This window comes from Physeter macrocephalus, chromosome 12, assembly GCF_002837175.3.
Source record: "Physeter macrocephalus isolate SW-GA chromosome 12, ASM283717v5, whole genome shotgun sequence".
Taxonomy (NCBI): Eukaryota; Metazoa; Chordata; class Mammalia; order Artiodactyla; family Physeteridae; genus Physeter; species Physeter macrocephalus.
This window is the reverse complement of record NC_041225.1, coordinates 78,196,587-78,223,997: the sequence shown is the minus strand read 5'-3', so window position 1 is coordinate 78,223,997 and position 27,411 is coordinate 78,196,587. Positions and strand designations below refer to the sequence as shown.

Genomic DNA, 27,411 nt, shown 5'->3' with positions numbered 1-27,411 from the left:
ATTCTTTACTGTAGAGCAAATAATCTTTATATTTGTAGCAAATTTATCTACTTCGATATTTACTGTCATAAATTAATTATTATATTGCTTAGTTTCTTGCTTTTTGTTATATCTGAATTCATACCTAAGAAACTCCAAATGAAATACTATCCTGTTAAAAGCTATTAAATTTTGCCTTGGTTTTATTTGATTCATATCTAAGCAGTTTTCTTTACATTGGAACAAAAAATAGGCCCATCTATTCAGAATCCTTATGTGTGCCTATAAACAATATAACTGTTGAAAATCTTCAGTGTTTACAAAACAAAGAAATTGTCAACAGAATCCCTGGTGGTAGACTTACCAGAAAAAAAAATTTACAGCCTATAATTCATGAAGATTGGCTCAAAACAAACTGTCCCTGCCAACAGAAAATCTGACAATTATTCTGTTGTCTAATTTGGCTCAGTCTAAGTTGACCTTGTTTATTCATCTCAGTCTTTTAATTCTTGTTATCTTGGCATAAGAGGAGAACATATGGCATATGTCTAGGAAGTCCATTTATGCATCTTAAACTGAAATAAATGTAGAATATACTGAGCATTTCCAATGTGTTCAGCTATTACAGTAGCTTAATGTATGTTAGATAGAACTGGTTAAGTTCATATTATCCCTGCTAGGTGTTTGCTGCCAATAAAACTAGAAACTAAGTAGAGAAGTCTTTTTCTAAGCCTCAGTATATGGCTAAAACTGGCCAATTTTAAACATATTTCCAAAGATAGACCATCTTAAGCTCTTTCAAAACATAAAAATTAAAGGGTATCAGCAATTTGACAACCTAAAGATCATTACAGGTTTTCACTGAATCTCTAGCTATGTTTAAGAAAGCAGATGAAGATAATATGAGAAAGATAATGGGAGCTGAAGAACAAAAAGAATATTTCCACTTTATCTCCAGCCTAATCTGATCTCCAATTAACTTTCTTATTTCACCAAGACATATCATATCCTGGGTCATAAAACAAATCTTGACTTCAAATGGTATTATACTAGCAATTAATAACAGAAAGACAAACAGAAAAATCTACAAAAACTTAGAAATTAAAAAACACACTTCTAATAATCCATAGGTCAAAGAAAAAGTCTCAAGGAAATCAGAACATATTATAAACTGAAAAATATCAAAATACAACATATCAAAATTTGTGGGATATAGCTTAAACAGGGCTTAGTGGAGATTTTATTCTACTAAATGCTTATTTTAAAAAATGTCTCAATGAACAGTCTAATCTACCACCTTAAGAAACTAGAAAAAAACAGATCAAAAACTCAAAACAAGCAGAAGAAATAATAAACATAAGAGCAGACATCATTGAAATTGAAAACAGAAAAAGAAAATCAATGAAATCAAAAATTGAAAAGTTGTTTGAAAAGATCAATAAAATTGATAAAACTCTAGTTAGACTGACAAAAAAAGAGAAAAGACATAGGTTTTCATTATCAGGAATGAAAGAGAGGATATTATAATAGACCTCATAGACATTAAACAGATAATAATGTTGTGAACTACTCTATGCATATAAATTTGATAACATAGTTGGAATAGACTAATTATTTAAAAACCACAAGCTACCAAGCTTTCTGAAAATGAAACAGATAATCTGAATACTCCTAAAACCATTTTTAAAACTGAATTTATAGTTTAAAAAAAACTCCGAAAATGATAAATCCATGTCCAGATAGTCTCACTGGTGAACTCTACCAAACATTTAGAGGGAAAAAATACCATCAATTGTGCACAATCTCTATCAGAAAATAAAGATTAAAAAACATGTCCCAAATCATTTTCTGAAGCTACCACTACCCAGAGTACCAAAACGAAACAAAACAAACCAAAAAAAACAAACCAAAAAACTACTTTAGTCCAGTATCCCTCATAACTATAGAAGCAAAAATCCTCAACAAAAGATTAAGAAATGTAATTCAATAATATATTTTTTTAAAAATACAACACAATCAAGTGCAGTTTACCTCAGGAAGGCAAGGCTCATTCAATTATGAAAATCAATGAAATCTACTATATTGACAGTTCAAATAAGAAAACTTAGTTGATCAGATCAACTGATGCAAAAAGAGCATTTGACCAGATTTAATACCCATTTAGCACTTTTTAAATTCAGAAAACAAGGAATAACAAGGAACTTCCTCAATCTATACAGAGAAGCTACAAACAGAAACGAAACTACACAGGTGGGCACACAGCAAAGGTGTCCACTCTCACCACTCTTATACAACACTGTGCTGAAAGTCTTAGCCGTGGCAATAAGACAAGAAAAAGAAAGAAAACAAATACAGCTTGGGAAAGAAGTAAAACCATCCCTATTCCAGACAACATGGTTTATCTACATAGAAAATCCGACGGTTATCTACAGAGAACTCCTACAACTAATAAGTGAGTTTAACAAGGTCACAGAATATACAGCCAATACATAAAAGTCAATTATATGCCTATATACTAGTAATGTAGAATTGGAAGTCAAATTTTTAAAAGTTTACAGTAGCTCCAAAATAAATGAAATTACTCTGGAATATATCTAACAAAACTTGAACAGAATTTGTATGCCAAGAACTATAAAACACTGTTTAAAGTAATCATAAAAGATCAAAATAAATGGATACACACACCAGGTTTATGGATTGGAAAACTCAATATAGTAAAGATGTCAGTTGTCTTCTAACTGATCTGAAGATTTAACACAATTCTAATTAAAAGCCCAGAAAGGATTTTTGTAGACATAGGCAAGCTGATTATACATTTTATACAGAAAGACAAAGATACCAGAATAGCAAAAACAATTTTTAAAATGGGAAATAATGTTGGAAGAATCATGCACGATCTTAAGCCTTTCTAAAGCAGGAGTCAGCAAATATTTTCTGTGAAGGGCCACTTAATAAATATTTTGGGTTTTGCAGGTCCTACAGTCTCTGTCACAGCTACTTAAGTTTACAGTTGTAGCGAGAAAGCAGCCACTGACAATATGTAAATGAATGGCTGTGTGCCAATAAAGCTATATTTATAAAACTAGGCATGGACTGGATTTGGCCATGGACTGTGGTTTGCCATTCCCTGCTCTAAAGCTAAACTAATCAAGAAAGTATGGTATTAGCAAAAGGACAGACACGTAGATTAATGGAATAGAATAGAGAACTCAGAAGTTGACCCATACAAATATGCCCGATTTTTAACAAAAGTACAAAGGCAATTCAATGAACTAAAGGACACTCTTCAACAAATGGTATTTAAACAACTGGAATCTATGTGTAAGAACCATGAGCCCTAAACTAAACCTCACACCTTATTCAAAACTTAACTCAAAATGGATCACGGATCTAAATATAAAATGTAAAACTATAAAACTTCTAGAAGAAAACATAGGAGGAAATCTTCATGATCTGGAAATAGTCAAAGAATTCTCAGATCTGACTCTGAAAGCACAATTCATAATTTTAAAAAATGGATAAGCTGGACTTCATCAAGTTTTGCTCTTCAAAGGACACTGTTAAGAGCATGAAAAGACAAGCTACTTGCTAGGAGAAAATATTTGCAAATCACATGATAGACATTAAATTTATATCCAGAATATATTAAAAACTCTAAAACCTCAACAATAAGAAAACAACCCAATTAAAATGGGCAAAAGATTTGACTTGAACATATACTTTAATAAGGACATATACAGATGGCAAATAAGCACATGAAAAAATATTCAACATCATTAGTCATGAAGAAAGTGCAAAATTAAAACCATGATGAGATACCCCTGCACACCTATTAGAATATCTGTAATAAAAACATACTGACAAATAATATTAAGCACTGGTTAAGATTCAGAGCAACTCAAGAACTCATTCACTGCTGATGAGAATACAAAAATGATACAGCCATCCTGGGAAACAGTTATGCAGTTTCCTATGAAGTAAAAATATATTGAGGGAATTCCCTCGTGGTCCAGTGGTTAGGACTTTGTGCTTCCACTGCAGGGGGCCTGATTCAATCACTGGTCGGGGAAGTAAGCTCCCATAAGCCACATGGCACCACCAAAAAAAAAAAAAAAAAAAACTACAAAAGTATATTTAGCATCAGCCAGCAATCCTATTCTTGAGTATTTACCCTAGAGAAATGAAAACCTATGTCACACAAAAACCCATAGATGAATGCTGATAGCCATTTTACTTATAATTGCCAAAACCTGGGAAAACAAATATCCTTCAACAGGTGAATAAACAAACTGGTACATCTATAAAATGGAATACTGCTAAGCAATAAAAAGTAACAAACTATTGATACATTTAGTATCTTGAATGAATATTGGGAGCAATATACTGAGTGACAGAAGCCAGACACAGAAGTTTATATGTATGATTCCAATTATATGACATTCTTGAAGTCAAAACTATAGTCATGGTGAGAAGCAATTACCAGGAGTACTGGTAGGGGAGGATGTGACTATAAAGTATGAGGGAATTTTTTGGCATGATGAAACTTTTGTATTCTGTTTGTGGTGTAGTGGTAATAACATGAATCTATACATCTCTTAAAATGCATAGAATCTATGTCTTTAAAAGTTCATTTTAATGTATAATAACTTAAATAATAAAAATTTTAAAACCAAAAAACTTATTATATAAGTAAGAGAATTATCTAAAACTTTGTAAGACAATATAATCTCAGCTTTATTTGTTAAAAAAGATGCATAATAATAAGTATAGGAGCTAACTATCCAGATAAGAACTCTAGATATTTGGATTATATTAATGTTCTTTTTCTGTGTGTGTGTGTGTGTGTTTAGTTTTTCTACAATAATAATGTATTACTTCTAAAATTAGAAAAATAAAATTTATTTAATAGAAAACTTTTACCATTCATTCTAATTTTGTAATACCCAGGAGGAGTTCAGAGCATCACATTTTGTTTCCATTACTGCTTTTTTTTGAAAATTGTATATGTGAAATATTTCATTTGTATATTAAAGTTGAATTTAATTGCTCTTCAAAATGTCCTGTAAAATATTTAATGGTGAGAAAGTTAAAAACAGTTTTCAACATTTTTAACATTACAGTATTTAAATGATTATATTGTTGAAAGGTTCCAAGAAAATTTTTTCCATTATATTTTTTAAAACCTTGTAAGTTTGAAAATATTCAATATTTAAAATCTGTAACATATTTAACCCTATAATTTCCTTTTTCATTCTTTTTCCAATTAAAAAAACCTATACACAATAGACAAGTATTTGACAGAAAGAATGAACTTGAAAAAGTCATCTGTGCTGGATCTCTGATGGCTAAGACCTGTAATGAAGAAGGTAATGGTATCCAAGGTACACAAAGTATTCAACGTGTAACAGAAAAACAGTGTCATAGCTGGCAAGAGCTTTCAGTGAATGCATAAAAATAAGAAAACCCTAAGCATTTTTAGTTGATGTGCTATAAGACTGCTCTAGGCTAGTATAATGTAAAATACCAAGTCACGTGATTATAACAAAGGCTTAATTTTAATAAGCACACAAATAAATTTGGGGATTTCATTAAAATGTTGATTCTCATTCAGTAGATCTGGGCTAGAGCCCATGATTCTGAATTTCCAACAAGCTCTCAAGTAATGTATATTGTGCCGGCCTGAAGATTACACTTTGAGAAGCCAGACTTTGAAGGTCATTGAGAAAAATGGCATGATTCTTGCCCAGTTTAGTAACAAGAAGATAAAAACAGTAAGTACTGTAACATAAGGCAGCCATGTAATATACTCCCTAAAAGTGGTACCAAAATAAAAGCATGATGAGGTAACAGCATTCACCTCCAGCCAAGATGCTGAGCTGAGCAGGTGGCCTTCAAAGATAAGTAGAATTTTACCATGCAGAAGAAACTGCATATGAAATTATAGAAATAGAAAACATAGATAACACATAGATGACTGCTTGTGAAGGGACAAAAATAATTAATGTTTGAATGTTCTCACTATGTCCCCTTCACTGTCCCCTAAAGATGAACCTAAGTTTGGCCTACTCATTTTCTTCCCTTTACCTCTGAGAATGGGCCAGTTGAAATGCAAAATTTGGAAGAAAGGAAGATAACAGAGGACAAGAGAGGCATGTGGAGTTAAGAGACTTTAAGTGGAGTTTTTCTTCTGAAGAGCCCAGGGAAGGAAATACATGAGAGCAACTTCAGCATCTGAGAGATGTGGTGAAGACAGAAAAAGAATTTTTAAGTATTGCATTGTGCCAGGGATATAGCAGTTACTAACATTTTTTTTTTTCCATAAACTGAGGCCTACCAACTCCGTGTCACAAAGCAGATATACTACATGGTCCCAATTCTGACCCAAAATACTGTCACTTCAACTCTTCAGTTGTTCTCACCTATGAAATCAAACTTTCAATGGAATGATTCACGTAAAGGATGGGCAGTTGAATAAACAGTTTAAAGTGATTCTTTTGGCATTAATGCCTTAAAGATACATGATTTTGTTTTCAGAAAAATATGCTATTTTTGTCTCTTTGTTTTCCCTTGAATTTGAAGAAAAGTGTAGAGTTAACAATATTCAAAAAGGCCCGCAATAAAGTTGAAGTTAAAAGTTGACGGTTACTAGTGAGGTGGCAGAATAGGAGGTCCCTCCAGCCCTCATTCCCCCACAGAAACACTGATTTGGCAACCATCCATGAATTAAAAGTGCCACTGTAGGAGCTTCAGAATCCAGGTAGAAGTTGCAGCATCCCCACTGGAGCCCAAAACCAAGGAAAGACACTTTGAGAAGGCATGCCCACACCATGGTAGCAGGTCTGCTGAATATAGACCTGAGTGCAGCCCTATCCCCCTGTGGACATGGCTCCAGCCACACTCAACTAAGACCCAGCAGGAACCACACCCACCTGTGACTCCAATTTTAGGCCCGCTGAATACACACCCAATTAAAGACCTAGAAGCAACCCCATGACAAGCTCCCACTGCTCAACTGTGATCCTGGAGGCAGTCTCATCCACCCAGAGACCTGGGAGGATACAAGACAATCTGCACCCCAAGAAAGAGACCTGCCACTGTGGATTTAGAAGTAGTCCCATCCACCTGGGGACCCAGCATGTGGTACTCCTGCTGGTGCCCCGAGTAATAGTCTAGCCAACCATGGACCTGACTGTGGACCTGGAAGCAGCCTCATAATCTGGCCTTGGCCCTGCCTAACTGCAGTTTGGAGACAGGCTTGTCCATCCAGGAACCTAGCAGCAGTAGGCCTTTACCTGCCAAAAACAGTCTATAAAGAATAGAAGAGGTTCCTGCTCCTTCAAATGCATGCACAGACACGAATACAAGGCTATAAAGATCACAAAGAATCAGGCAAAGATGACGGCACCAAAGAAAACTAATAAAGTTCCAGTAACCAACCCTAAAGAAATGTATATCCATGAATGGCTTGACAAAGAATTGTATAAAAACTGTCATAAAGCTCAATGTTCTAAAAGAGGACACAGATAGACAACTAAAGACAATCAGGAAAACAATACCTAAAAAAGATGAGATGTTCAATAAAGATATAGAAACCCTTCAAAAAAGAAAAAAAAAGGGACTTCCCTGGTGGTCCAGTGGTTAAGACTCCACACTCCCAATGCAGGGGGCATGGGTTTGATCCTTGGGTAACTAAGATCCTGCAAGCCACACAGTGCAGCCAAAAAAATAAAAATAAAAATACTTTAAAAAAATATTAAAAAAAGAAGACTGAGGCTAAAGAGAACAACAACTGAAGTAAAAAATTCAATAACTTCAACAGCAGAATCAATCAAGCAGAAGAAAGAATCAGCAAACTCAAACACAGGTCATTTGAAATTTCCCGCTGAGAGGAACAACAACAACAACCAAAACAATGAAAAATGTGAAGAAAGTCTATGGGATTTATGGTATACCAATACGGCACAAATATACACATTTTGGGAGTCCCAGAAGGAGTAGAGACAGAGAAAAAGAGAGAGAGAGAAAAGCTAAAAACTTATTGAAAGAAATAACGGTTGGGGCTTCCCTGGTGATGCAGTGGTTAGGAATCCACCTGTCAATGCAAGGACACGGGTTCGAGCCCTGGTCTGGGTAGCTCCCACATGCTGCGGAGCAACTAAGCCCATGCGCCACAACTACTGAGCCTGTGTTCTAGAGCCTGTGAGCCACAACTACCAAAGCCCGTGTGCCTAGAGCCCATGCTCTGCAACAAGAGAAGCCACCGCAATGAGAAGCCAGTGCACTTTAATGATGAATAGCCCCTGCTCGCCACAACTAGAGAAAGCCCACGCACAGCAACGAAGACCCAACGCAGCCAAAATAAATAAATAAATAAAATACAAAATACAAAATAATGGTTGAAACATCTGAAATCTAGAGAGAGGGAAATGGACATCCAGATTTGTGAGGCCCCAAATTCCCCAAATAGGTTGAACCCAAATAGATTTTCATGAGACACATTATAATTATCAAAAATCAAATGCAAAGAGAGAATTTTTACAGCAGTGAGAGAAAAGTAACTTGTCACATACGAGGGAGTATACGAGGAATAGCACATAAACTACTGGTGGATTTCTCTGCAGAAACCTTGCAGGTCAGAAGCAAGTGAGATGATATATTCCTTTTCTAAAAGAAAAGCTTCCAAACGAGAATACTTTACCTGGCAAAACTTCTTTCCTTTAAGAAAGAAGGAGAGATAAAGACTTTCCCAGACAAACAAATGCTTAGGGAGTTCATCATGCTTGATCTGCCTTATAAAAAGTGCTAAAGGGAGTTCAAGTTGAAACAAACAAAAAAATGCTAGACAATAACATGAAACTGTAACTCATTGCTAAAGGAAATATAAAGAGAAACACAATACTGTAATACTGTAATTGTGGCACATAAATCACTTGTAACACTAGTCTTTAAAGACAAAAGTAGTAAGAATAACTGTAACCACTGTAATGTGTTAATGGAAACACAATATAGAAAGAAGTAGAATCTAGCATGAGTTTGTAAATTGTGTGTGTGAGGAAAGAAGTAAAGGGTGCACTTTCTGGATATAATTGAAGTTAAGTTGTTATTAGCTTAAAACAGACTGATATAACTATAAAATCTTTGATGTGAGCCCAGTAGTAACTTCTTTAAAAAGTATAATAGATATACCAAAGATAAAGAGAAAAGAATCAAAGCATGCTATTACCAAAAAAATATATCATCAAACAATAAAGAAACGTGAGCAAAGAGGACAAGAACAAGAGAAAAAAGAAAACAATTAACAAAATGGCAATAGGAAACCCTTTCCTATCGATAATCACTTTAAGTGTAAGTGGACTAAACTCAATCAAAAGACAGAGTGGCTGAATGGATAAAAATTAAGACTCAACTACATGCTATCTACAAGAGGCTCACTTTAGGTTTAAGGGCACGCATAGGCTAAAAGTGAAAGTGTAGAGAAAGATATTCCATGAAAATAGTAACCAAAAGAAAGCACAAGTCACTGTATCAGACAAAATAGACTTTAAATCAAAAATTGTCATGAGGGCTTCCCTGGTGGTGCAGTGGTTGAGATTCCGCCTGCCGATGCAGGGGACATGGGTTCATGCCCTGGTCCAGGAAGATTCCACATGCCATGGAGTGGCTAGGCCCATGAGCCATGGCCGCTGAGCCTGCGCGTCCAGAGCCTGTGTTCCGCAACGGGAGAGGCCACAACAGTGAGAGGCCCACGTACCGAAAAAAAAAAATTGTCATGAGACAAAGAAGTTCATTATATAATGATAAAGGGTCAATTCAACAGGAAAATATAACAATTATAAATATATATGTGCCCAACATCAAATATAAAATGTTTATTAATATGTAAAGAAAACAATGACAGATCTGAAGAGCAAAATAGACAGCAATATGATAATAGCAGGATACTTCAATACCTAACTCTTATAATGTATAAATCATTCAGACAGGAAAAATCTAGAAGGAAACAGCAGAACTGAACAACACTATACACCAAATTAAAACTGAAGACAGGGCTTCCCTGGTGGTGCAGTGGTTGAGAATCCGCCTGCTTATGCAGGGGACACGGGTTCGTGCCCCAGTCTGGGAAGATCCCACATGCCAAGAGCAGCTGGGCTCGTGAGCCATGGCCACTGAGTCTGCGCATCCGGAGCCTGTGCTCCGCAACAGGAGAGGCCACAACAGTGAGAGGCCCGCGTACTGCAAAAAAACAAAAAAACAAAAAAACTGAAGACAAATACAGAACAATAGCAGCAGAATACTCATTCTTCTCAGGTGTACATGGACCATCGTCCAGATAAATCACATGCTAGGTCACAAAACAAGTCTTAACAAATTTAAGAAGACTGGCAGAGCCTGTGTTCCGCAACGGGAGAGGCCACAACAGTGAGAGGCCCACGTACCGAAAAAAAAAAATTGTCATGAGACAAAGAAGTTCATTATATAATGATAAAGGGTCAATTCAACAGGAAAATATAACAATTATAAATATATATGTGCCCAACATCAAATATAAAATGTTTATTAATATGTAAAGAAAACAATGACAGATCTGAAGAGCAAAATAGACAGCAATATGATAATAGCAGGATACTTCAATACCTAACTCTTATAATGTATAAATCATTCAGACAGGAAAAATCTAGAAGGAAACAGCAGAACTGAACAACACTATACACCAAATTAAAACTGAAGACAGGGCTTCCCTGGTGGTGCAGTGGTTGAGAATCCGCCTGCTTATGCAGGGGACACGGGTTCGTGCCCCAGTCTGGGAAGATCCCACATGCCAAGAGCAGCTGGGCTCGTGAGCCATGGCCACTGAGTCTGCGCATCCGGAGCCTGTGCTCCGCAACAGGAGAGGCCACAACAGTGAGAGGCCCGCGTACTGCAAAAAAACAAAAAAACAAAAAAACTGAAGACAAATACAGAACAATAGCAGCAGAATACTCATTCTTCTCAGGTGTACATGGACCATCGTCCAGATAAATCACATGCTAGGTCACAAAACAAGTCTTAACAAATTTAAGAAGACTGGAATCATTCCAAGTATCTTTTCTGATAACAATGTAATGAAACTAGAAATGAATACAAGAAAGAAAATGGGATAACTAATGGAATTTTTAAAAATACACTCTTAAACAACTGTTGGGTCAAAGAAGAAATCAAAAATAAATTAGAAAATATCTTGAGACAAACGAAAATGAAAACATACCAAAACTTATAGGAAGCAGCATAAACAGTACCAAGAGGAAAGTTTATAAACAATAAACTTTTTATTTTAAAAAATTACAAATGAACAACATAACTTTACGCTTCAAGGAACTAGAAAAGAACAAACTAACCCCAAAGCTGGCAGAAGGTAGGAAATAATCAAGATTAGAGTTAGAAATAAGTTAAATAGAAAATAGAAAAACTATTTTTAAAAATCATTGAAACTAAGAACTGGTTTTTGGAAAAGATAAAGTCAGCAAACCCTTAGCTAGACTAACTAAGAAATAAAGAGGAAAGACTTAAATAAATAAAATCAGAAATAAAGGTGGAGATATTGCAACTGATCCCACAGAAACAAAAATGATCATAATGGACTATTATGAACTACTATATACCAGTAAGTTGAAAAACCTAGAAAAATGGCAAAATTCCTAGAAACCCATAATTTACCAAGAATGAATCAAGAAGAAATAACCTGAGCAGATCCATAACAAATAAGGAAATTGAAGGGGTAATCAAAAAAATTCCAACAAAGAAAAGCCCAGGACCAGATGGATTCACAGGTGAATTCTAGCAAACATTTAAAGAAGAATTGATAACAGTCCTCCTCAAACTTTTCCCAAAAATTGAAGAAGAGGGAAAACTTCCAAACTTATTCTATGAGGCCAACATCACCCTGATACCAAAGCCAGACAAAGACACCAGAAGAAAAGAAAACCACAGGCCAACATCCCTGATGAACATTGATGCAAAAATTCCCAACGAAGTACTAGCAAACTGAATTCAATAGCACATTAAAAGAATCACACACTTGACCAAGTAGGATTTATCCCTAAAATGCAAGGATGGTTCAACATACAAAAATCATAGAATGTGATACACATTAACAGAACAAAGGATAACATTCACATGATCATCTCAACAGATGCAGGAAAACATTTGACAAAATTCAACACCCTTTTAAAAACAAACATAAAAAACCTCTCAACAAATCAGGTGCAAAAAGAACTTACCTATTAAAGACCTTAACTTACCTTACAATAAAGACCATTTATGAAAAGGCCACACCTAACATCATACTCAGCAATGAAAGGCTGAAACCATTCCCTTTAATTTCTGGAACAGGCAAGAATGCTCACTCTCACCTCCCTATTCAACACAGTACTGGAAGTCCTAGCCAGAACAATTAGAAACAAAAAATAAATAAAAGCATCCAAATTGGAAAGAAAGAAGTAAAATTATTTTTGTTTGCAGATGATATGTTCTTATATGTAGAAAACCCTAAAGACTCCATAAAAAAACTTTTAGAATTAAACAAAACCCCAATGGCATTTTTTACAGGAATAGAAAAGGCAATCCTAAAATTCATTTAGAACCACAAAAGACACCAAATAGCCAAAGCAATTTTAAGCAAGAAGAATAACATTGGAGGTAACACATTCCCTGATTTCAAAACATACTACAAATCTATAATACTCAAAACAGTATAGTACTGGCATAAAAACAGACATATAGACCAGTGAAACAGAATAGAGAGCACAGAAGTAAACCCATACATATAAGATCAACTGATCATCAAAAAGGGTGCCAAGAATACACAATGGGAAAAAGATAGTTTCTTCCATACTTGTAGGAAAACTAGATGTCCACATGGAAGCCAATGAAACTGAACCCTTATCTCATTCCATATTAAAAAATATGCATTCAAAATGTATTACACACCTAAACTTAAAACCAGAAACAATAAACTCTTAGAATAAAACAGGGGGAAAGCTAAACATTGAACTAGGCAATTTCTTGGATATGACACTAAAAGCACAGACAACCAAAGCAAAAATAGATAAGTGGGATTAAATCAAACTAAAAATTTTCTACACAGCAAAAGAAACCATCAACAAAATGAAAAGGCAATATTGGGAGAAAGTATTTGCAGAGCATATATCTGATATGGGATAAATACCTAAAATATATAAAGAAATCATATAACCCAGTAAAAAAGAAAATCCAATTTAAAAATGGGCAGAGGACCTGAATAGACCTTTTTACAAAGAAGACATACAAATGGCCAACACATACATGAAAAAGTGCTCAAAATCACCAATCAGGAAAATGCAAATCAAAACCACGAGATATCACTTCATATCTCTTAGGATGGCTATTATCAAAAATACAAACAACAACAGGTGTTGGCAAGGATGTGGACAAAAGGGAAACCTTATATACTGTTGGTGGGAATGTAAATTGGTGCAGCCACTATGGAAAACAAAATGGGGATTTCTCAAAAAATTAAAAATAGAATTACCATTTTATCCAGCAATTCCACTTCTGGCTTTATATATCTAAAGGAACTGAAATCTGGTTCTTAAAGGAATATCTACAATCCCACATTTATCACAGTGTTATTCACAACATTTGGGTTGGAAACAACCCAAATGTTCATCAGTGAGCAAATGGATAAAGAAAATATTCTATATACATATAATGGAATATTATCCAGCCCTTAAAAAGAAGGAAATTCTGCCATTTGTTACAATATAGAGGGACCTGAAGGACAGTTATGCTAAATAAAATAAGTCAAAACATAGAAGCAGAAAGTGAAATGATGATGGCCAGGGGCTGGGGAGAGGGGGAAGTGGGAAAGTGTTGGCCAAAGGATACAAAATTTCACTTATGCAAAATAAGTTCTGGAGATCTGCTATACAACACAGGGGCTATGATGAACAATACTGTATTATATACTTAAAATGTTGCTAAGAGGGTAGATCTTAGGTTAAGTGCTCTTACACAAAGGAAAAAAGAAAAAAATACAAGGGAGGGTGGATGGGAGGAAACTCTTGGAGGTGATGGATAAGTTTATGGCAATAATAGTGCTGATGGTTTCACAGGTGTACATGTATCTCCAAATACATCAAGTTGAATACATTAAATATCTATAGCTTTTTGTATCACTGTGGTTAATACAGTTTCCTTCATCGTATTTAAGGAAAAGTAATCGAAGAACTTGAGTTATTTTGAAATGACCAAGAATTGATTGCTGAATTTTGTCATTTTGACAGTGCACTGGGCTAGTAGATCATGGCTTTACATGCTTTATAAGCCCAATGATGCTAAAGTGTAAAGCAGTAGTGAAAGATAAGGACTAAAAGGTAGGTAATGGGTCAGGTTGTGGATGGGCTGTGGTGCAAGGCTAAAGAATTTATATTTATGTCAGTAGGTAGTTATATGGCTTCTAAGGTTATAGGCAGGAGAGTAATATTATCAAAAGCACGACGTAAGAATATCAATCTACTGGCCTCATCCCAAGTTGACTGAAATGGGAAATAACAGAAGGAAATACTAAATAGCAAGCTCATTATACTTTGGGAGTACAGTAAGCCTGAGGCAAAATATTGATAGGAATAGAACAGGATAATTTTTGAGATTAATAAAAGATTTAATACGACTTGTAAGCATCTTTCATCCAGCATTCAACAAATATTTATTGAGTGCCTCCTATGTACCAGAAACTATGTTATAGAGTGAAAACAGAGGTAAAAGACATAATCTCTGCATATAATGTGTTCACAGTTGATAACTATGGTAGAATGCTTTTGATACATTCTCCAAACTGACATTAAAGTGACTTTAAACTATTTAGACCTTTTATAATCTATACGTATCATCCCTATCCAACCTTATTTTCTACTACTGCATATTTTTTAACTACCTCTACTTCCTTGTCACCCAAAACATATTAATACCTAAATGATCCTTTCTACCCAATTCTTCTAAAAATATTCATTTTGAAAACGATTAATCTTTTCCTACTGACAAATTCTAATGATTTTTCCCAGAACTCTTCCACACAACTGCTGATAACATTCTATATTATTGACTACTCCTTCCTTGAAATAACCTTATTTTTCCTTGATTGTGCTCTAGCAACTGAATCCTCTTTTGCCCAATATAGATCTTAGCTCAATAACTGTTTTAGAATAGTATTCAGATAAGTTTAAAATATTTTTTTAAGCAACCAATTCTAATATAAGTGGCTAAATAACACATCAGCGTCTCCCTTTGTGTTTTACTATGTGTGAACTTCCACACTTAAGTACCAAAGGATTAATACAGTAAGAACAAATTAATGAATATGGGTTGTATTAGTTAGGGTTCTCCAGAGAAATAAAACCAATAGGGTGTGTGTGTGTGTGTGTGTGTGTGTGTGTGTGTGTGTGTGTGTGTGTGTGTGTGTCTATTATAAGGATTGGCTCACGTGATTATGGAGGCTGACAAGTTCCAAGACCTACGATCTGCAAGCTGGAAACCCAGCAGATCTGATAGTTTAGTTCCAATCTGAAGGCCAACAGGCTCAAATCCAGGAAGAGCTGATGTTTCAGTTCAAGTCCAAAGGCAGGAGAAAACCAATGCCCCAGGTCAAAGGCAGACAAAGCAGGAGTTCCCCCCTGTTCAGGGAAGGGCCAGGCTTTTCTTCTATTGAAGCCTTCAATTGATTGGACGAATCCCATCCACATTAGGAAGGGCAATCTACTTTACTCAGTCTATCAATTTAAATGTTAAATTCATCCAAAAGTATTTTCATAGAAACACCCAGAATGATGTTTGACCAAATACATGGGTACCCTATGGCTCAGTCACATTGACACAGAAACAATTATCCATATGGATCCTGCTTAGCCAAGTTTAATTACCTAGTAGAAAACCCATTATAAAGGTGGTATTTTCTAACACAAACTAAGAATAGGCAGGAATTCTACAGAGATGAGGCTGATGAGGAAGCTATACAAACTAAATTAATAGACAGAAAAGCAAAAATGAACAACAAAAACCTAACAAATGACCAAGTTGGCTAAGTTGAGAACTTTACTGAAATATGCAATTTGAAAGACAAAGTGGAAGTAGCCAAAAGAGGAGAAAAAAATACAATAAAGGGGAAAAAAGACAGAAACTTTTAATGGTTCTTCCCTTCTGTCTTTATAGAAATCATAAATGAATCATATAATCTGAGAAGATGTTTTATTTTTTTAATTTTCTACCTAAAACAAAACTAAAAACAAAAATTAAAATGAAATTTAAAAATTAATGTCCAAGGAGGTTCTGGTTCAAGATGGAAGTTAGGGGACTTGCCTGGTGGTGGAGTGGTTTAGAATCCACCTACCAATGCAGGGGACATGGGTTCGATCCCTGGCCCGGGAAGATCTCACATGCCATGGAGCAACTAAGCCCCTGAGCCACAACTACTGAGCCTGCACGCCACAACTACTGAAGCCCGCGCGCCCTAGAGCCCACACATTGCAACTACTGAGCCCATGCACCACAACTACTGAAGCCCACATTCTCTGTGGCCCGTGTGCCACAACTACTGAGCCCACATACTGCAACTACTGAAGCCCATGTGCCTAGAGCCTATGCTCCACAACAAAAGAAGCCACTGCAATGAGAAGCCTGTGCATCGCAATGAAGTGTAGCCCCCGCTTGGTGCAACTAGAGAAAGTCCACACACAGCAACAAAGACCCAATGCAGCCAAAAAAAAAAAAAAGATGGCAATTAGGAAGGTCTTGAGCTCACCTCATCCCACAGACACACTAAGTCTATAGTTATATAGGGAACAATTTTCTCTGAAAAAAAAAAAAACAGAAACTAGCTAAGTGACTCCTATACATCAGGCAAATGAGGAAAAAAAACATCGAAATGGGTAGGAGAGACTGAGACATAATCTTGCCACAAACTCACCCCACATGGCAACCCACAACTGGAACTCTCACATTGGAACTTCCCTCTGAGGAACAAAGGGTTTGAACCCCATGTCTAGTTCCCCAACTTTTCAGATCTGTAACTTCGAGCTGAGCCCCTAAACATCTAGCTTTGAAAGCCAATGGGGCTTGCATCCACAAGACCAACAAGGCTCTAACAAACTGAGAAACAGTTTTTAAAGTGCTCATAGACTCACCTGAGTATGTCCCAGGGCCCAGGGCAGAGGCTCCAACTGAAAAAACACCCAGTCTTTCTGTGAAAGAGACCCGTTTAGTTGTCTTAAATCTTCAGCCTAAGGAACAGACATCTAATTTAATACCCATACAGGTGCCTACTGAACTACTTTCCAAAGATGCAGGCTAGTGCTCTCCCTCTGCTTTGCTCCAGGTCACTGGTATCTCCTGGAAAGGAACTGAGCACTCAGTGGCTGTTTTCACAGAAATAAAACAAACAATTCTAAAATTGTATGGAACTACAAAAGACCCCAAATAGGCAAAACAATCTTGAGAAAGAAGAAAAAACCTGGAGGCATCATGCTTCCTGATTTCAAACTATATTACAAGTTATAGTAATCAAAACAGTATGGTATTGGCATAAAAACAGACACGTAGATCAATGGAGAATAGAGAGCTCAGAAATAAACCCACAAGTATATGGTCAATTAATTTACAACAAAAGAGCCAAGAATATATGTGGGGAAAGAACAGTCTCTTCAATGAATGGTGTTGGGGAAAACTGGACAGTCACATGTTGAAGAATGAAAATAGACCACTATCCTACACCATACACAAAAGTTAACTCAAAATTCATTAAAGACTTGAATGTAAGACCTGAAACCATAAAACCCCTAGAAGAAAACATAGACGGTAACTGCCTTGACATCAATCTTGGTGATGATTTTTGGATTTGACAACAAAAGCAAAGGAAACAAAAACAAAAATAAACAAGTGAGTCTACATAAAACTTTTACAAAGCCTCTGCACAGCAAAGGAAGCCATCAACAAAATCAAAAGGCAGCCTACAGACTGGGAGAAAATATTTGCATATCACATATTTGATAAGTGGTTAATATCCAAAATATATAAAAACTCACATAAGTTAACAGAAAAAAAATCTGATTTTAAAGTGGGCAGAGGATCTGAATAGACATTTTTCCAAAGAAGACATACAGATGGCCAATAGATACATGATAAGGTGCTCAACGTCACTAATCATCTGGGAAATGCAAATTAAAACCACAATGAGATATCACTTCACACTTGTCAGAATCTCTATCATCAAAAAGACAAGAAATAACAAGTGCTGGTCAGGATGTGGAGAAAAAGGAACCCTCATGCACTGTTGGTGTAAATGTAAATTGGTACAGCCACTATGGAAAACAGTATGGAGGTTCCTCAAAAAATTAAAAATAGAACTACCAGATGATCCAGCAATTCCACTTCTGGGTACTTATCAGAAGAAAACAAAAGCACTACCTCAAAAAGATATCTGTACCCCCATGTTTGTTGCAACATTATTTACAGTAGCCAACATATGGAACCAACCTAAGCATCCATTAGTGAATGAATGGATAAAAAAACGTGCTACACACACACACACACACACACACACACACACACACACACACACACTGGAATATTATCAGCCATAATAATGAAGGAAATTCTGCCATTTGTGCCAACATGAATGGACCTTGAGGGCATTATGCTAAGTGAAAGAAGCTAGACTGAGAAAGACAACTGTATGATCTCACTTATATGCAGAATATTTTAAAAACCCCAAACACCCAAACTCATAGATACAGAGAACAGACTGGTGGTTTGCTAGAGGTGGGGATTGAGGGGTAGGCTAAGTAGGTAAAAGGGGGCAAAAGATACAAACTTCCACTTACAAAATAAATCATGGGGATGTAATGTACAGCAAAGTGACTATAGTCAATAATACTGTACTGTACATTTAAAAGTTGTTAAGAGGGCAGATATTAAAAGTTCTCATCCCAAGAAAGAAAGTGTAACTATGTGTGGTAATAGATGTTAACTAGACATATTTTGGTGATAATTTTGCAATATATAAACATCTAATCATTATGTTGTACATCTGAATCTAATATGTCAATTACATAATTTTAATATATTATTTAAATTTTAAAAATAAAAGTTTAAACTTTTATTAAACACACATAAAATTATCCTGTCAAACTATCACAAAAATTTCTAATTGCTTTTTCTCGTATTTTTCTATTTTTCATCACAAATAATAAACAGTTCACAGACCAGTAGCAAACAGTTTGCAGATCAATTATTGGTCTTCATCCCACACTCTGAGTAACACTGGTCTAAGAGTAACTCCTTAATAAATTTAGTGACAAAGTTCATGTAATAAATTTGTGAGGAAACATCAACAACACTGGATGTGTTCAAGTCAAAAAGACCTAATGGATATGTACTTAAGACACTTAAGACACTGGATATGATCACAAATAATTCTTTTTTTATTAAAGCATTACAGTGGTCAGCCTAACACTGACAATTTTCTTGGTCAAATACTGAAAGAAATTATCCAATAATTTACCATCCTTCCTATAAAACTAATGAGACTGCGACACAACCAGCAAGGATTTTCTGGAAAGCAATTCTCATTGTATTGATTTAATTTATTTCTATCACAGTCCACATAATGTTATAGATATAATCTACATACCTCAATTTTTAAAGGCTTTGATTCTGTCCTATATTCCAAAACAAGCTAGAAAATTTTTTAATCTTAAACACCTCTCTACCACTATTAGGGGCCATTATGAATAAGAATGTCCACGGTAAAGCAAACAATCACTGATCATTTACAATGTGCCAGGCATTCTGCTAAGTACTTTAGGTACTATGCTAAAGCTAGCTATCCTCCATGTAAAGAATAACTATCACTCAGTTTATTTACTTAGGTAGAAATAAATTTTAAAATGATATGGAAAGGGGAAAATCGATAGAAATGAATGTAAGGGTTAAAAAATAGGAGTAACATTACCATAGTTTGGAAAAAGGCTATCTAGACTAGAGATCTGCAAAGTACAGCCCATGGACCAAGTCTGACTGCCACCTGTTTTTTTAGAGCCCACAAGCTAGAATGGTTTCACATTTTTAAATGTTTTGGAAAAAAATCAAAAGAAGAACAATATTTTGTGACACACAGAAGTTCAGTTTCAATGTCTATAAATAAAGTTTTATTGGAACACAGCCATGCTTATTCTTTTACATCGGTTATGGCTGTTTTCAAGCTACAATAGCAGAATTGAGTAGCACTTCGTATGGCTGCTTAGCACACTGCAAACTGCAGTGACATAGTTATAAATCCACAGCCTTTCAAGTGCCACATCACAATTTTAAACTTTATTTTTATTACCAGTGCCTGCTCATCATATCAAAACCAGAAAAGAAGATTAGACTGCAAATGTCACACTTTTAGGGCACAGTGGAGAGTGGATTGTTCTGTTATCAAATTAGATGGCAAAGCACCATGTTTATTATGCAATGACACTATAGCTGTGCTCAATCTAATCCAATATACATGAATATTACCAATCAAACGACTCATCACAATATCCCCTGCCACAGGCAAACAATGGTCAGAAAAAAATAGAAAGTTTAAAATGGTGTGTCTCATCATAGGAAAGTTTCTTCACAAAAATAAAAAATGAACATGAGGCTCCGACCAAGTAAGTTTCTGAATGGCTCATTTGTTGGCCAATCAAGGAAAGCCATTTACTGATGGTTAGTTAATTAAATCATATTTGATTGTAGAAACTGAAGAAGTGTGTCGAGAGAAAATAATCTCTGTCTGAGATTATCAGCCATTCAGTGAGTACAGTTACTCAAAAAATTGAGGACATTGGGAGCAATATGAATAGCTGATGGAAAAACAAGGCAAAAAAAAAACCACATATACACGCAAGGAAAATGATTTCAAGTGGTTTTCTTTGGTCAAAAGATGTTGTGGATACCACTCAACTGCTGTTTTTTATTTGAGGAGTCAATGCCAAGTTTGGAGTAACTGAAGAATTAACCTCTATGAACAGTCTGTGTGAAACAATTCCAGGCAATAATATCTTCAAAGTTGAGAAAACACTAGTTCAGTACAACCTATAGTGGAATCTGCTAAGATGTGTTACAACCGATGATGCCAATATATGTGGAGGACAAAAAGACAAATTTACAAAGCGTGTTTTAAATGTTATGGTTATTCATGGTATTTATTATTCAATCAGCAGGTACCCTGCAGAAAATATTTGAATTAATCATGTGCTACTGAACCAACAATGTCAAAGGTGAATTTCACTCACTCCTGTGGGTTTAACTGTCCTCAGCTTTGTGAATTTTTGTCAAAAATGGAAGCTGAATATCTTGACTTGCCCTACCATGCAGAAGTTCAAAAACTTTGCAGTGACAAAATTTTATTGTGACTTTTTTAGGTACTGAGACTAAAATTTTTCTAAATGAGAAGAACCACTACTGACCACTATTATCAAACTGAATGGCTTAGGAAATCAGCTTTTGCTGCAAACTTGATAATGTTTCTTAATGAATTAACCTAAAATTATAAGGCAAACAGTTGTTAATATGTGAATTTTTTTACTGAAATAAAGCCAATACAATGCTAATTAATGCTGTTTGAATCACAAATAATATCACATTGTGTTATCAAGAGTTAAAACAAAAAATAATATCTATATTCCCACACAAATCTGAAATAGATATACTTTCTAATATCAAATTAAACTCCAGAGAGGGTAAACAACTGTCCCAGGTTTAGCACTTGAAGCCCCAAATCCTGGGTAACCGCTCAGTCCCAGGAAACTAGAACAACTGGTCTCCCTAATTCCAGCAGTGATTTTTGGACCTGAATGCAAATGTAAAGGAAATGTCCATATTTCAAAATCCATCAACTGCAACTGAGGAGCTTCTACCTAACTTGCAACTGGAAGTGATTAATCTGCAATATAATAACATGCTAAAAGTCAAACATCAAAAGAAGAATCTAATAAAATAAGATGAATCTAATAAAAAAAGAAGAATTCTATAAAATAAGATGCTGCTCATGGATGGATATCAGTGTGTGGTACTAATCTGTTTGAAAGGGCATATTCAGAGGTGAAATACATGAAATCTCATCAGAGATCAGCATTAACAGATGAATATTTGCAGTTGAGTTTGATGAGAGAGAACACTAACTTTGAACCCCAATCAAATGCAATGCTAGCCCCCATTCCAATTAGATGTGTGCCACAAAAACACCTGTAATCAGTTATTATTATTATAGTTTGAATTTCATCAAGACAAACATTTTAGAATCTCTCTCTCTTGCTATATAAGTACTCACATAATACCTTCAATTTTGCCTATTGGCCTGCAAAGCCTAAAATATTTACTACCTGGCCCTTTACATTATGCAGGCCCCTCATCTACACTAAGATAAATATAGTTAAGGGATGGAGACTGTCATAGTTGACAAGAAATTGAATGAAGCAGTAACTGTCTTTTATGAGAAAAATAAACAGAAAGTGGTATGTGTTTAAAAGACTACAACATACCAGAGTCAGAAGCAATCACTTCATTACACCAAGCTCTTTAGATGTCCATCTAGAATCTAGATCATAGATCTTAACACTTCTGCTATGGAAGTTAATTTTCCTTTATATGAAAACTTGGCATGGATTCAAGGATGATTGACGGTGACTAACATGGTGAAACAGTGTTCATTTTTAAACATTTTGAAAAGTATAGTTGTTTAGTGCAAAGTATCAAGATTACAGGGATAGCAATTACTATTTAATTACACAAAGTACACTGGGCTGTTTTATGGTCTATGGAAAACTTTTAAAAACATAAATTAAAGCAGGTTATTTTGTTTTCTTTTAGTTTTGTTTAGTCATAAGAATGATGTATGACTTTTAGGAAGACAAAATGTTATACCAGTTTCGGAGAGAGATGGTTAATTTTATACTCCTAGAGAGCTTCCAAAAGAGAATAACCATCTGACTGTAGGCTTTAAACTTTTATCTACCTAAAGGCAAGAGCCAATCCATTATTTTAAAAAAATCAAATGTCCTATGAAAGCATTACAATCCAGATTTCATAAGATGGCTCCATACCATATTAGAAATGTTATGAAAATTTTAAACTATATAGCTAATATCCCAGTCAATAGAAAAATACCACAAAATAGCAAGTAATTTAGAGTTAATGACAGACAAGTAACATGTATTTTTATAAATATATCATCATCATCATGGCATTTCATGGTGCTAGGACTACAAGGAAGAATAAGATTCTGCTGATAAGCTTAAGAAAATTTATAATCTACTTGGTAAGCTAGACTAAATAAATAAAAGAAATAAATAATAATATAAGTGAACATAGCCTAGTGCCAAATGAGTGGTATATGCATGTGTGCACTAAGTGCTGTGAGGAAAGAGAAACACAATTGGGACAAATTAATACAACCAATTATACACACAATTACTTGTTTCAAGGATGAAAATATGTAAATTAATGTCTACCTACTATTCATCAATAATGAGAAACTAGACTGTGGCAGTAGTGTCACTTCTTTTTCCTCAGCCTAATATTTAAATTTAAGTAAAGATGATTTTTTTAAAAGCATCATTTTCATGTACTAAGCCAGAGTCAGCAGGCCTCATATCACTGCTATGAGAGCAAATAACCCACTAATCAAATATAGTATTCTTTCCCATTGAGGAAAAAAAAAAGCCCTCATAAAACTTAACACAGCTCCCCAGGTAACCACCACTAATCAACCAGAACTGGCACTTAGATGAAACTTACTTGCCATGCAAGTTTTAAGGCATCTCTTTAACAACAGAAGGAACAATAAAGGCATAGTCTACTCATTTGATTTCAGTACATTAGCCATAACATGTATGTATGAGAATAACCGGTATTTTCATACTATTTTCAAATTTGGTTATTGCTTTCTCTAGAGTTTTAAGTATTTTATTTATGATTATTTTAAGTATTTCTCTTTTTAGTGAGGATATTAAAAGGTTCTGTTAACAATTTTTATTTAAGTCCTTTATTAGATTTTAAGATAATGAATGATATGATCTTTTAGAAGGAGAAATGAGAGAAGATGGCATAGGACAGGTAAAACTCTTTCTCTTACTGTTTATTAGACATCTAAATTCCAAAAGAAAAGCATACTGTTATTTTGAACTCAGGAAAAGCTGCCTACTGGTATACATTAGCTGGAAACAGCTTTCTAGAAATCTATTCAGCTTTTCAGTATTTCAAAGTTATAATTATTATTAAAATATTTATTTTTGAAAAACAAAATTATGCATAATGAACTATGCACAAAAGAAATTATATATCTGGAATTTGCCTCAAAATAATCCAGTGGGGAGAAAGCAGGAGGGATAAGATGAATTAAAGTTGCCATGAGTTGATGATTGATGAAGGTGGGTGATGGGTAATACAGTAGTTTATATATACCATTCTCTCTACTTTGGTGTATATTTAAAATTATCCAAAGTTAAACGTAAAAATAAAAGGTTTATAACAATTATGAAGTTATCCAATTCATTTTTATCACATTTATGTGTAATTTTTGTAACTAATGCATGTGGGGTCCCTCTTCATCTTCTGTTGCTGACATCACATCTAAGTTCATTCTGAGAGAAGAAATCAATGCCCTGCTACACCAATTCCAAAAGCTTTTGTATAAGTCAGAGGAAGCCTCATAATTTTATTAAAAGCCCAAAATGGGGACTTCCCTGGTGGCACAGTGGTCAAGAATCCGCCTGCCAATGCAGGGGACAGGGGTTCGATCCCTGGTCCAGGAAGATCACACATGCCACAGAGCAACTAAGCCCGTGTGTCACAACTAACTGAGCCTGCACTCTAGAGCCTGCGAGCCACAACTACTGAGCCCACGTGCCACAACTACTGAAGCCTATGTACCTAGAGCCCATGCTCTGCAATAAGAGAAGCCACCGCAATGAGAAGCCCATGCACCACAACTAAGAGTAGCCCCCACTCACCGCAACTAGAGAAAGCCTGCAAGCAGAAACGAAGACCCAACGCAGCCAAAAATAAATAAAAATAGGTAAATCTATTTTATTTTTATTTTTTTGTGGTATGCGGGCCTCCCTCTGCTGCGGCCCCTCCCGTTGCGGAGCACAGGCTCCGGACGCGCAGGCTCAGCGGCCATGGCTCACGGGCCCAGCCGCTCCGCGGCATGTGGGATCCTCCCAGACCGGGGCGCGAACCCAGTTCCCCTGCATCGGCAGGCGGACGCGCAACCACTGCGCCACCAGGGAAGCCCGGTAAATCTATTTTAAAAGTTACATTAGAAAAAAGGCCACAGTGGATTATCACAGTAACTGATTCATTATGAGACTGGAGTTTGAATGATAGTTCCACAAATATGAGCTTTGGAAAAATAATTTCATCTCTGTAAGTCTCAACTACTTCATCTGTAAAATAGAGATAACTCCACATACCCCACAGGATTTTTCTGAAGCTCTATTGTGACTATGTATGTGGTAGGACTTTGTTAATTATATGGAACTATACTAATGATAGTAATTATTAAATTAACATCATTGCTTGAATCTACTTCTTTATGGACATATCTATATTGAAAATATAATAATTTGCTTAGAGGGAAGTGCCATATTACAGTTGAATGTGCATACATAATAATCTGCATTTAATTTGCTAAAGCTTAAAGAAATTTAACCTTAAATTTTATATATTTTTAAATAGCTTATTTTTTAGAACACTAACTGTTAAGGAAAAAAAAGCTGCAACCTATCAAAACTTTACAGACACATCCACATGGATGTACATGAGATTCAATCAAGAAACTGACTTCCCGAGAATCTTTCGGGAAAGGTCGTTAAACAGAAAAAGAGGAACATCACTTTGAGCTCTACCCACCACGAGTCCCTCCCATCAGGAAACTTACACAAGCCTCTTAATAGCCTCATCCACCAAGGCGAGACAGCAGAAGCTGTCTGCCTGTGGAACAATCCTGCTGCCTGTGGAACAAAAACCACATTCACAGAATGATAGACAAGATAGACAAGATGAAAAAGCAGAGGGCTATGTACCAGATGAAAGAACAAGATAAAACCGCAGAAAAACAACTGAATGAAGTGGAGATAGGCAACCTTCCAGAAAAAGAGTTGAGAATAGTGATAGTGAACATAATCCAGGACATTGGAAAAAGAATGGAGGCAAAGATCGAGAAGATGCAAGAAATGTTTAAAAAATACCTAGAAGAATTAAAGAACAAACAAACAGAGATGAACAATACAATAACTGAAATGAAAACTACACTAGAAGGATGCAATAGCAGAATAACTGAGGCAGAAGAACGGAGAAGTGACCTGGAAGACAGAATGGAGGAATTCACTGCTGCGGAACAGAATAAAGAAAAAAGAATGAAAAGAAATGAAGACAGCCTAAGAGACCTCTGGGACAACATTAAACGCAACAACATTCGCATTATAGGGGTCCCAGAAGGAGAAGAGAGAGAGAAAGGACCAGAGAAAATATTTGAAGAGGTTATAGTTGAAAACTTCCTTAACATGGGAAAAGAAATAGCCACCCAAGTCCAGGAAGCAAAGCGCGCCCCATGCAGGATAAACCCAAGGACAAACACGCCAAGACACATAGTAATCAAATTGGCAAAAATTAAAGACAAAGAAAAATTATTGAAAGCAGCAAGGGAAAACGACAAATAACATATAAGGGAATTCCCATAGGGTTAAGAGCTGATTTCTCAGCAGAAACTCTACAAGCCAGAAGGGAGTGGCATGATATACTTAAAGTGATGAAAGGGAAGAACCTACAAAGAAGATTACTCTACCGTCCAGGATCTCATTCAGATTCGACAGAAATCAAAAGCTTTACAGACAAGCAAAAGCTAAGAAAATTCAGCACCACCAAACCGGCTCTACAACAAATGCTAAAGGAACATCTCTAAGTGGGAAACACAAGAGAAGAAAAGGACCTTCAAAAACAAACCCAGAAAAATTAAGAAAATGGTAACAGGAACATACATATTGATAATTACCTTAAACGTGAATGGATTAAATGCTAAAGAATACACATTTTTCTCAAGTGCTCGTGGAACATACTCCAGGAGAGATAATATCTTGGGTCACAAATCTAGCCTTGGTAAATTTAAGAAAATTGAAATTGTATCAAGTAACTTTTCCGACCACAACGCTATGAGACTATATATCAATTACAGGAAAACATCTGTATAAAATACAAACACATGGAGGCTAAACAATACACTACTTAATAACGAAGTGATTACTGAAATCAGAGAGGAAATCAAAAAATACTTAGAAACAAACGACAATGGAGACACGACGACCTAAAACCTATGGGATGCAGCAAAAGCAGTTCTAA

The 27,411-nt window shown here is 35.5% G+C and overlaps 1 protein-coding gene across 1 annotated transcript in view; it reads left to right on the top strand.

Moving 5' to 3' along the window:
- The window catches only part of WDPCP (WD repeat containing planar cell polarity effector), a 460,096-nt gene that overhangs the window by 405,040 nt on the left and 27,645 nt on the right, over window positions 1–27,411 (top strand). The window contains exon 17 of the mRNA XM_055088850.1: window positions 5,266–5,360. Coding sequence (XP_054944825.1) covers window positions 5,266–5,360 — 95 coding nt within the window. The remainder of the gene's footprint in view (window positions 1–5,265; window positions 5,361–27,411) is intronic.